The 12,615-nt window shown below is 42.7% G+C and overlaps 1 protein-coding gene and 1 long non-coding RNA gene across 5 annotated transcripts; both read right to left on the bottom strand.

Moving 5' to 3' along the window:
* Positions 1-3,800: 3,800 nt before the first annotated feature.
* Positions 3,801-7,154, bottom strand: LOC127768544 (pentatricopeptide repeat-containing protein At5g11310, mitochondrial-like). 4 transcript variants are annotated; one of them, XM_052294160.1, is made up of 4 exons: positions 5,225-7,154; positions 5,007-5,135; positions 4,460-4,513; positions 3,801-4,307 (listed from the first exon to the last, which is right to left on the bottom strand). In XM_052294160.1, the coding sequence occupies exon 1, from the start codon at positions 7,131-7,133 to the stop codon at positions 5,508-5,510; it is 1,626 nt and encodes a 541-aa protein (XP_052150120.1). In that variant the 5' UTR covers positions 7,134-7,154; the 3' UTR covers positions 3,801-4,307; positions 4,460-4,513; positions 5,007-5,135; positions 5,225-5,507. The 4 variants fall into 4 exon arrangements, with proteins under 4 accessions (XP_052150120.1, XP_052150136.1, XP_052150128.1 ...); XM_052294176.1 differs by having other exon boundaries at positions 4,471-4,513; XM_052294168.1 differs by lacking the exons at positions 3,801-4,307; positions 4,460-4,513 and having other exon boundaries at positions 4,545-5,122.
* Positions 7,155-9,158: 2,004 nt separating this feature from the next.
* LOC127760431 (uncharacterized) lies at positions 9,159-11,217 on the bottom strand. Its single transcript, XR_008015079.1, has 3 exons — positions 11,010-11,217; positions 9,655-9,734; positions 9,159-9,580 (listed from the first exon to the last, which is right to left on the bottom strand). It is a non-coding gene; the product is annotated as an uncharacterized LOC127760431 (long non-coding RNA).
* Between the last annotated feature and the right edge of the window lie 1,398 nt (positions 11,218-12,615).

Genomic DNA, 12,615 nt, shown 5'->3' with positions numbered 1-12,615 from the left:
GCAACGTTTTTGGCATGTTCCTACCTGCATGTCTCTACGTTATTCAGTTTCGATTTTTACCACATCAGTTGACCCTTACATTACGCTCGGAAAACAGCAGCAATTTGGTGCTGCAACAAAGCGAACACAAATTTTGGCTGTGCTGAAGTGGTCTTCCAACAAACGTTTGAATTCAGAAAACACTATCTGTGTGATCACTGATTACATACACGAGACTTTTCAATGACAAGAATAATTTTTCATAGACCCAACATAATTAATACTAGTATATTTATACGTCACAATAGATAAAAATGACAAAAATATAACCAACCTGAAAAACTTTGCTTCTCTAAATGACACTGCACGCCTTGCAAGCAGAAGCAACCAGCACTAGACTGATTCCCTAGCGGACGTGCCATGCCGTAGTGCTGTCCGCGATTTCCATATGGACGACCAACACAAATACTCTATATCCAATGCAGTTTGACCAACAAAAATGAGATTAGTCCTGAATCAATTAATTTTTCTAATAGTAGAGATTTGAACATTACTCAAGCCTAGATGTCTCGTATCATTGTAGAATCCATTAAGACCATAGCATATATATATATTTATTTATGTAGGCCACATATGTTATCTTTTTATTAACCACGTATATAGCTATGAGTCTGAAGACCCATCTAAAAAAAGTTCACTCTTAGGTACGCACAAATCTAAATAGGCACTTTTTTAGATTCATGTAGAAAAGTATAGTCTTTTGGAGACCACGGATGCTTTGCCCAACGTGCGTTATCACTCTTACCACTTTCAACTTTTGTACTACACGTGCTCATAAAACCGCACCACTCCTTCCTTTCTCCACCTTCACGCAAATAACTACCAGCTCCATCCCAAAATATAGCTACCTTCAGCTATGAATCTGGTCCAGATTCATAGTCTAAAGACAACTATATTTTGGGATGAAGAGATTAGATAATATGACAAGGTATTACAGTTTAATACGATAGATACACATTCTGGTGTATTCCCTTGAGCATTAGCTTTTGTCAAAGCCAACACAATCACCTGACCTGACCAGTACATATATGAAAATATTTGTCATATTTGCATATCACTTATTGATATGGTTCATGAAATTAAATATATAGTTGTAGCTCGATTTTACACCTTAATCATGTCGTTATTTGATTGGTGATGAGTTGACGCACAACCTCCTTCATTGATAATGATGATTTGACCGGTGACGACAACAACGATGTGATTTGTGGTAACAACAATGTATTGAGTCATCCCTCGTACGTGCTTCACCCTGTTTCATCTAGTTTAACAGCTATGCATTATACTTCACCCTTGGACGCAGTCCACTCTGTCCCCTCACGCATATATTATTAGCAATCTTGCGTCATAATAAGAGGCACTTTTCTTTCTATTATATTGGATTGCCCCTCAAGTCCCATCAATGCAAATACAAAAAGAGAGAAAGGGGCTCCTTGCGAGGATGATGATCTCTCACACGATTAGCCACCTCCCAAAACCCAAAAGTTTCATCTTAGATTATCAAAAACCACTGGAAGGAACCCGAAGGGCCATTCCGAAGGGCCATTTTCTAGGTTGTGCACGGTACCCTGAAGGAAGGAAGACAACATTCGGAACACAATGGTCCAACGAAAACTTCATAAAGCCAATGATTTGACGTAAGGGGCTCTTACAACCACTACACCAACATAGAGAGGACAACGACCACAACATGCGGTACCTTGGCTTCAAGTAATCTAGTCTACAACACCAATTTTGCATGAGATCAAGAATTGGCGATCATGTTTAGGCTACGCTTCAGATCTTATGAGATAAGGAACTCATACACATCTCTTTCACTGCTCACCCCTCTCATCCCTAACCTCTACTTGATACATTGATGGAGCTCTTCACAAAATGAAGGAGAGGACGGGGGTAAATATATAGACTACTAGGGTCTACTTGCATTCTTTTTTATTTGCACTTGCATTCGACTGTTTTCTTCATTTTTTTTAGACACCGCATAAATTATTTTAGAGATGGCGTACAAATTTTGGATGTTGCACAACTCCTTATCCAACTTTGCACATTGTTTTAAGTGATGTTTTGTACCTTAGTCACAAATGTTGCATCAACATCCAATTAAACATGCAAGTATAATACTATTTCACTGCTTCACCCTCTAAGTTACAAATGTCGCATTGAACTTCATTAGGCAGTCAAATGTTTCATCCAAGATTTGATGCAACATTTACAACAGAAAAGAGAGAAACATTAAGATGTTGCTAAGTTCTCTTCTATTGGATGTTTGATGCAATATTTGTAACAATGAATAAGTACATATATATTATCCTCAGCTATTTCATTTATATAAAAAGCCTCCTCAACTCCTAATAATGAGCAAAGTTGGCAAAAAAAGTGTTATATAACATCCAAACATTAGTGCAGTATCTCTAAGCAACTTGTGTAACATTAAAGCAAAGAGAGTGAAGCATAAGGACTAAATAAATAAAAGAAGAGAATACATCTAAGAATTCTTAAAAAAAAAATTTGTAAGAGACCACATGTATTCTTTGTTTACTGGATTTGGGCTCCATCAACGTACTCAAAAGGATGAAATTACTTCCTTCCCCATAGCCAAGGGAGGTTTTAGTGGCGCGCGTGAACATAAAGACATCAACCTCCAAAGAGAAAACACTAGCATTCATTCAGTACATCTTGTAATAGGGAGCGATTAGAAAAAAAAAAGATGGAATAAGTAGGCAACTAGGAGAAGAGAAGCATATTAGCTACAATAATGATCAAAATGTGGAGATCGAGATGAACAGAACAAAAATGAGAAAGTGAGAGTTGAGAAGACCTTGACCCGAGCACAAAATTGAGTAGAATATACGATAATATTGCCTACATGGGCATATTAATATTTGTTCCATACTAAATAAAAAAGAAATAAATATTTTATGCATTAATATTTGTTCCATACTAGATGGTCGAGCAGCATGGGTTGGATGAATGAACATGCAGACCACATGTTTAGCCAAGTGCACTATGCTATCTATTAGCATTATCGTTGCAATAATTATACTATCCGATAAAAACTAGATCAAGCTTAGAGCATGAACTCACTTGTAAAAGGCAACATATGTGGATATGCACTAGATTGTGCCACATGGATATGTGAGATCATATTCTTGGGTCTACAACCGGAGTGGTAAAAAGTTAATTATTCCCTATGCTCTCTATTTGCACTAAGGCCCTGTTTAGATCCTTCAAAATGACAAAAGTTTTGCCATTTTGGAGCACTTTTTGTCATTTTGGATCTAAACGCTAGTAGAAAAAGTTGTCAATTTGTCATTTGCTAGTCCATAGTAGCAAATTGTGTCAAAAAGTGCTTTGGGACCACTCTCTCTCTCTCCCCACCAAAAAGTGCTAGAATGGCAAAAGTTTAGGATGCATCTAAACACCAACCAGTACTTTTGCAATGCCAAAACTTTTGCCACCAAAACTTTTGCCATTTGCCATTCCAAATGGATCTAAACATACCCTAAGTTGCTAGCCCCTTCCCTCTCCAACTTTGAAGTTAGCGAAGATCCATGATCTGAGGAAGTAGGATGATAGAAAAGTGTCTAGTAACAAGTTAGGTGTGCTTATATTAGGCTTGAAATCTGAAACAAAGTATTGAGCGGATTGTTACGGCGAATATCTAGGATAAATTAAATGTTTTGATAAACAAATTTAATAAATAACTTAAAACAAGTGGTCTAAACAATATAATAAAAGAATTTTTTATAAGAAATTGCTTTTTTGAAGCATGGAGAAAATAGTTCGTTTCAATGATCCGGTATAAACAATCTAAAAAGAATTAAGCTTATCCTCTTGGACATTAGGCTTGTTAAACAAACTTGGAACTCCACATTTAATTAGCCATCTGCCGTTAATTTCTTCGGCCTTTTTTTCACGTAAACAGGAGGGAAGATCCCTACTGATATTCTTTAAAAGAGATTTATTTACAAGAAGAGTTGAAGGAGAAGGATGTAAAGAAAAAAAAAAGCAAAATATTCAGCCATGATTTATAAAAACAACCACCCTTAGATTAACTATAAGAAAAACTAGACCAAAACGCAGGCTTGCATGGAGGCTTTTACTGCCAAAAAAGTCCTTAATTTATTGCGATGGTTCTAAATTGTCTCGTAGACAAATATGCTATGGTTATTATTTCCTTTGAGCATTTGTTCCATTGTGAATCATGTCAGCTAGCAACAAACAGCACTTCAAACCAGACCGGCAGACCATCTGTCCAACATCTCTAACTGTAAGAAGTGAAAAACAAATGTCTCAGTTCCTTTGATTTGGTTATGACAAAGTATAAAGCATGTTCTCTCAATCGCTATATGTTCTTCAGCCTTAATAAATCTTTAGTATTTCCTATCTTTAAGCAGCAGCCAGAAAAATTAAAGAATACCTTCCACTTACTAAGACAATTGGATTTCAGTGTCCACAAAAAGGGCTTAGGAACCTGCATCGATCCCATCATATGCAAATTAAAAAAAAAAAACATCAGTCCCCCATGTATAACTCCATCTATCCTATTGATCATCAGCAAGTTGTCAGAATGGGCGATAAAGGTAGTTAGAAATGAGCACCAAGATTTTCCTTAACAACAAACTGACGCAAATGAGACAATTCTTGGCAAAGGAGAAGGGTGAGCGAACTCAATTCTTGAAAAGTTCCCAAGAGTCCATTTCTAGCCATGCTAGCAATATTGAGTAGTTCTAAGAGCAATTTATTTCAAGATTATCTGAACATAAAGGAAATGGAGAGTCAAAGTTTAATTGTATTTGTTTAACAGGAAATGGGATTTCTAAATGATCTCAATTTAACAACAGCATCTGAAGCAGTATCCGACCAACAAAGCAACGGAAAATTCTTTACACAATGGAAAATTTTGTGTATATGAGTTGCACAAGCGGCCAAACCCAAGGGCTGCCGCATGCTAAATAATGTCCTACCAATTCTATGTTCACTGGTTAGACTTCGAATGAGGCATCATCTTTTCCTGAGTTGCCTGATTCAATGCAATATCACTGCATGAGGCATACACAGGTCTCATAGCAATCCAAGACATCTGCAGATGAGCACTGCAATCAATAAGATACATTTATCACAAAAATGTTCAGGTATGAAATTTTTAGACATCAAGAAAAGACATCTCATGTTAGAAATTTACCATCAGTAAATAACTGCCATATCAATGTTTCCCTAAAACAAGAAACACATCAACCAGCTAATTCCTTCATGGGACAATATCCAGTAAACCACAACCACAGTAGTATGTCACTACCTCTTCTCTGTTATCTTTTATCTTGAAGGGCCCAAACAACAACAGTAAACATGTGCACGAATCATTTAGGTGGTCAACTTCTGAGATGAACAATGCAATCTATCAGTAAATCCCCTCACATGCAATCATGTCCCTTGTCTTTATGATTTTCATTTTTGCAACTCCATATTCAAGAAAGAGGTGCCAATACAGAGCTCGTTGAGGCACCCCCATATACACTTCTTCTAATGTTGGCTACTAACCTATCTGCGACCTCAACATCAGTCCCTTCATCTTCTTTGAGCTTGCCCAACTCCTTCGGATCTTTACACTCCTTCAAAACATCTGAAACAGCCTGTGCTTTCTGCAATATCAATTTCCTCTTTTCCATGGAGTCATCCCCTTCCTTATCCCTATAGCTGCCTGGTAACTTTGTAGAATGTGGCACTGAGCGCATTAAATTTGTCAACTTTTGGATCAGATGAACCAAACCAAGTCGCTTGAGCTCTCTCATAAGCTTCTGGTAAGTGATGTACTGGGGCACAATTCCTCTCTTAAACATATCCTCAAACTCAGCACATGCCTCCTCAAATTGATGACGCCGGCAAAGCAAATGTATCAGCATGGTACTCGTCGCCAAATCTGGCTCAAAACCATGAGCTCTCATCTCCTGTATCATTTGCACCACAAGTTCAAGCCGGTTCGCCCTGGACAACATCTTGACCAAGAGGACATAAGTAAGCTGATCTGGTGAATAGCCATTACCGATCATTTTGCTATAAAGATTCATCCCTGACTCAACATCGCTGTTCTTGGCAAAGGTCATGAAGAAATAATTGTATGTCCTTGTGGTCGGCGAAATGCCCCGTTCTGTCATCACCTTGAGCACACTGCTAGCCCCAGCAAGGTCCCCATGCTTGCAATAGCCCATCACGAGCGAGTTGAAGGTGGAAATGTTGGGCGCGACACCGTACAGAGGAAATTTCTCGAGCACCTTGTGGGCGTCCTGGAATCGGCCGGCCTGCGCAAGAGCGTACACAATGGGGTTGCAAGTAAGCAGATTGGCCTCGATCCCTTCTTCCCGCATCTCGTCAAGAAGCGCAATCGCCTGGTCTGGCCTGCGCTTCACGCAGAGCCCCTCGATGAGAGTCCCATACGTGACCACCGTCGGGCGCACCCCGGCGAGGCGCATCTCGGCCCAGAGTTTCCCCACCTTGTCGAGCCTGCCGGCGCGGCTCCAGCCGTGGAGAAGGATATTGTAAGCCCGCTCATCTGGTGGCGAGTCGGGCTCCTCGCGGCGCCACCGCTCGAAGAGCTCCACCGCCGCGCGCGGGTGGCCCTCCTTGCAGAGCGCGTCGACCGCCATGTTTAGCAGGGACGCCGCGGCAGGGATGTCGCCGCCGGCCATGTAGCGGTCGGGGTGGCGGCGGAGGAACTGGAAGGCGCGGAGGGCGGCGGGGGCGCGGCCGAGGCGGGCGTAGCGTCGGACGAGCGGGGCGAAGGCGGCGAGGGGAGGAGGCGTGGGGGAAGGGGCCAGGAGGAGGCGCCAGGCGGCAGCAAAGAGGCCGCGGGACGCCAGGAGGGAGACGGCGGTGGCTTCGCCCGCCCATCGGGCCAGCGCCGGGAGCGAGGAGTCCGGGACGGTGGGCAGCGACGGGCGGAGTTGCTGGAACACGGCGGGGCACGGGTCGATGCCGGCCGCGGGGAGGCTGGCGGGGTCCTCGCCGCGGAGTATGGAGAGGACGGTGGATGCGGCGGCGGCGGCGGAATCGTTGGGAAGGGTGGAAGCGGCGAGCCGCCCAGGCCTGGCCAGCATTTCGACGGGCGCCGGCGGCTGCGTGTGGAGAATTGTGGTTTTGCAGGGGACGACGTCACAAACTCACAACCCTACCCGACGCGAGTAGCCGTCCGATTAGGGAAGACAAAATTCCATCTACGGCACACAAAACAACCCTCTAAAAAAAAGTGGGAATTACTAGACGGCTGCCTGCTGAAATTTTTTTCATTCTCAGCCGAATTCTTGCCCGTTGGATTTCTGCTCAAGATGCGTGCAACGAACCCATCTATTCACGTGTCCCACGCAGCACATTTTGGCCCGACCCATCTGTCTCTTTCTCTGTGGGCTGTTCCCGTGGCCCATGCAGCACAGTATACCCAGCCCAACCCATGACGCATGTCATTGCGGCAGCTACACACGCGCCCGTGCACTGTTTCAAAAAACAATTCGCTTCTTTTTCTCCTTCGTTCTCATCCGCTCGTTCGAGAGGACAGGCAGAGGCGGAGTTCTCGGCGCTATCGCCGCAACTCCGCCGCGTTGCCGCCGCGAGGTAGCCACGTCTGTCAGCGAGCCCCCGACGGAATACTTCACGCGTGGCACTGATTTGGCCATGGTGGTTCTCTCTCCGGTGGGCCAGGCGACCAACCATCTCTCTCAAGCGGGTGAGGGGACCAACCATTTGGTGGATCTCGCAGTTGGACCTCTGATCCATGAACCAGTGGCGAATCCAGGACAAAATTGAGAATAGGTTGGACTATAAGTCTAAATCTAAGTTAATAATGTTAAAATGAAGCACATGCCATTATCAATTCAAATGTAACACTTACATGATTACATAGAAAAACATACTTATAAAAGAATCCCTTGAGTCCTTGACTTAAGATGCTAATTTTTTTGACCTTAGCAAAGAGTAAAGTGAGCAGCCACCTGAATATATAAATGAAGAAAATTAGTAATACATAAATGGTAGAAGTAAATAAATGTTAAGTAAAAGAAGCAACATACTGCGTACCGGTTCAGCTACCTCCATCGCTCCTATTCTTCTTCCTCGCGCCGCCAGAGACAGTTATTCGCCTCTTCTCTTCTCCCTGCCTTCTCCAACTCCTCCCATGGGATAGATGCTATATAATTAAAATTTTTTTACAAAAATCGGAGGGTAGGCTCGAGCCTGATGAAGCCAACCCGTTGGATCCGCCCCTGCCATGAACTCTCAGTCAGCCATGGGGGCAAATCGACCTCCAAGGTGAGCGAGTATACCCTTTTTCTCATTTTTTCAAGGCTACACAGGTTTCGTTTGTTTTGTAATTTGTGTTAGTTTTTTGTTATTTGTTTTTGGAAACGTTCATCTGTGAGTCAGATCTGTTAATGTGGCCATCTGATCTCGATCGCCCCGTGCAAACTCATATTTGATTCCCCGTGCAAAATTGTATTTGATTTGTGCTTAGTGTTGTCTGAGAAAAAAAACTAAACATCTACTATGACATCCTCGAGTGGTAAGCATTTCAGTTTTTGTTTATAGCATATGCAAAGTTTTTTTTCTACCCTTGCACGTGTGGAGGTTATTTTCAGTATACTTCAGTACATGGTGGCCTGTATGCTATTCATCAGTATGTCACCCTCGCACTGGTGTCTGGTGGTAGCGTATTTCTTCTTCTATTATCCGCTATGTCCAATCCATATCTGTTTTGTTGGAACAACTGCACGGCTATGCACTCCTGTCGCCCCTACAGCGTAAGTGCGTGCTATTTATCATGCAAAATCTCTAAAAAATGACAGTGCAAGAGAGACGCTAAAACTGAATATCAGATCGACTTGAGTACTTGACGCGCGCTGCAACCGAATGAAGGCTTGTTGATGTTCAGTTTGCAATTTGGTGGCTGCATGAAATTTGGTATGTTCCATTTTTTGGTCCGATTGTATTATCGACACTGTTAGGTAAACGAAGGCTTTCGATGATTTGATCGCTCAATTTAATTATCTCATGTTTCTCAACTAGACTATGGGATGCTGACACTATTTGCATTGAACAGCACGCGTGACCATAATTTGTTGTTATATGTGAGTGTTTTGTGGCATGATCATCCTGAAATTATAACTTTGTCATGCTTTTGTGGTGTATCTTTTGGATTTTTGTAGTATACATTTTTGGGACTTCCCCTATATGTCACTCATGAAAAACTTGTAGGCAATTCCTGCTGCGGATGGGGCCCTTGAGCTTGGCGTATCAGTTGCCAAGGGTTCGATGGTTTCTTCTGTTTTGGTTGGCAAGGACGTGTTTCCAATAGCAGAACACGAGGCAAGCAAGTTCGCCCCCAAGATGCATATTTATTTCTCACTGGATACATGGATATTTATCAATAGACAGTTTGTTTGAATTCTAGCTGCAGTTTTGTAGATACATGTACTGAGATAGCTGAATTGATGTAAACTTTTCATGTTCTGCCAGTGCAAATTGATGTAAACTCTGATCACAATTTATTCTGAACCTGACAAGAGATGATATTTTTCATTAATATTTGTCAGGTACAGTAGGGAGAATGCAATGAAGAACCATTTTTACCTGCTGATGTCTCATTAAGGACTGTTGATCATACATATCCACCATTACATAATCTTCTTTATGTGAGTCTTTCACCCAACCTGAAAAACACAACATGTAATATTTGTGATTTGTTGTAATTTGTGAAGTTATATCGTGTCAGCTTTGTGCACACTCTCTAAGTTTGTTTTTTTATTTTTTTTCTTTGTCTTTGTATTTGTATTTGTCTTTGTTAGATTTTTATATTTTCATGCGTCATGCGTCTTTGTCTTTTTTTTCTTTGTCTTTGTCTTTGTATTTGTCTTTGTTAGATTTTTATATTTGCAACATGCGTCTTGGCAATAGGTTGGTCTTGGCACTAGGTTGGTTTTGTCTGTCTTTGTCAACTTTTATAAAATTTAGCTACATATTTCTATTGTTTTTCTCTGTAGGAGTTCAGAGCAAGAGGAGCCTAGGGGCCATGGCTGACGATGCCTATCTGGAGACCCAAGCAATTCCAAATGTGCCAAAGTGAGCAATTCCTATGTGCTACTTCACATTGTGCAAACTACAGAGGCAAGACTGCTGTTCAAACTGTTTCTGTTCAGACTGTATCTTTCAGTTTCCGATATGCCTGACCATTTCTAGTAGAATCTAGAGTTCTACACACTTTCGGTTCTGCTGTAATTAGCGTTCAACAAATTGACTCAAGATTGTAGAAAACGCTACCATTCATATATCTCCAGAAAAAATGGCAGCACATTTTTAGTTAGTACAGTTCTACTAGTTGTATACAGTTTTGTTTTTTTTTTTTTTTGCTTTCTAGTTCAGATTAAACCTAACTTATACCTACCATAGTTTTGTTTTGTGATCTGATACGGTAGCAAAAAAAAAAACCTCAAGAACCATATGTTTTGTCTTTGTCTTTGTCCCTATTAAGCTACTGAAAATCTAAAACTAACATGACCTATAGAAAGAACAATCCAACTCATGTGACACTCTGCTCTCCAGACAACTAATGGAATTATATAGTTTGCAATTTTTAGTTGTTTTCATTGAGAATTGAACATATCAGGGACTCTAAGAACTAGTTCGTGTCTTGATCTCTGTACTATGGGTGATGCAGCTTTTTGTAATCAAAAGTTGCATGATGCAACTTTATCTACTGGCAGTTTTCTGAATATTTTTCAGTTTTTATTCTGAACCAAGTGTGTTTTATCAAACATGGTTCATGCATCAAGACAAGGTGAACCACCACAAATGAAAGCAACACAAAGAGTGATTTGAAAAATTCCAGATCTGATAGTCAAATAGAAAAACAAGTTCATGGGTTTCAAACTCAGAATCAGGGAGGTAAGTACTTGAACCTAGAGTTTTTCATCTATTTCTGCACATACCTAGGGCTTCCCCAATATTCAGCATTGAATCGCCTCTCTTCTCATCTCTCTTCATCTTCAACGATGCATCCATGGAGATTTTTTCGTTGCACACAATATTCACTCCTTCCCGATTGAGTTGACCTCTTGTTTTCTTTTTTTTTTCTTTCTTGGATCGCAAGGTGGTGGACGGGTGATGATTGTGGGTGACGCTGGCATATGAGAGGCGTGATCTGTGTATCTTTCTTTTTCCTGTGCTTTTTTTATGGGGACAAAACACGTGTATATGGTCTTTTCTTTCTTGCTTTCTCTCCTCCTTGCAAGTGTGGGCTTTTATTAACAAAGATAAATCGTCATGATGCTTTTTAATCCCATCATGGGCTGTGGGATGTGGGCCATGTGAACTAGTGGGCTTTTTTTTGTTTGTATTTTTTTTGGGAAAAAGTACACCGAAGGTCCCTCAACTTGTTCTCGAGTTACAAAATCATCCCTAACCGCAAAACCGGATACAATGCATCCCCAACTTACAAAACCAGTGCAAGCATCCTCGGCAGTTTTGACTCCAGTTTTATCTGACATGGCAGCTGAGTCAGCACAGGACCCACGTGGGCCCCATATGTCAAGGTGACCACGTCATCATCTCCTCTTTCACCTCTTCTCTCCCTTCCTCCTCTCTCTCTCTTTCGATAGTCCGCGTCCGTGTCGCCGCGCCCGGAGCCGCCTGTGCTCGTCATCTCGGCGCGCCGGCTGTGATGGAGACCACCATCCTGGTGCCAACGCCACTGTACTTGTCTGCCTCGTCACACTCGAATCCCGAGAGCATTGCCGAGGCCGAGGCCGACGCGAACGCCGACTACGAGGAAGGCGGCGCGCTCGTGCTCCCGTCAGAGGTGGGTGAGAGGAGGGCAGGAGAGATAGATGAATCAGCGGCTCCAGCTCCGCCAAGCCATCCCTCACAGCCGCACTCGTCGCCGACTCCACCCCCACCGTCACCTCCGCTGCCGGAGCGCCGGCTCGTCATGCTACGTGTGCACGGGCAACCGTGGCATGGTGGTCAGGGGACTGATTCGGATAAGTAACATACATGCATAACCCCACGATCAACTACTAAAACTATAAACCCAGATCCCCAAATCGACACATGTATGACAAGAACTGATCCATCAAACAGATCTTTAATCTTTAGGGTGCACATTCCCTCACTAGTGCAGCAATTAACCCAATTGCAGAAACGACGGGCTACACTTGCACCTCGTACAGAACATTCCAGTGAAATCAAGAATCAAACAAGCATGTTGATCTAAGGAAAGGCACTAAGCTTCAAAGCATACCGTTGAAATGTCCAGAACTCCAGATCCCCTGGAAGCAACCCACCCAACAACAGGAAGTAAGCCAAACAGGGAAGACAGGAGAGGAGGTTAGCAGGTGGTTACTAATGGTGGCTTCGCCATCAGGGCACTGGACCATCTCCCTTGGTGCTGAGGAAGGCGTGGAGGATGCGTGCCATGGCCTCGCCGGCGGCGACATTGGCTAGCCTTCTGCGCGTCGAGTACTCGAATCGAGCCTCCACAGCGCCGGCTCGTCGTGCTACGTGCGCACGGGCGACTGTGTCGTGGTGATCAGGGGA

This window comes from Oryza glaberrima, chromosome 1 (assembly GCF_000147395.1).
Source record: "Oryza glaberrima chromosome 1, OglaRS2, whole genome shotgun sequence".
NCBI lineage: Eukaryota > Viridiplantae > Streptophyta > Magnoliopsida > Poales > Poaceae > Oryza > Oryza glaberrima.
The sequence above is the reverse complement of the archived record's forward strand: the minus strand, read 5'-3'. Positions and strand labels throughout refer to the sequence as shown.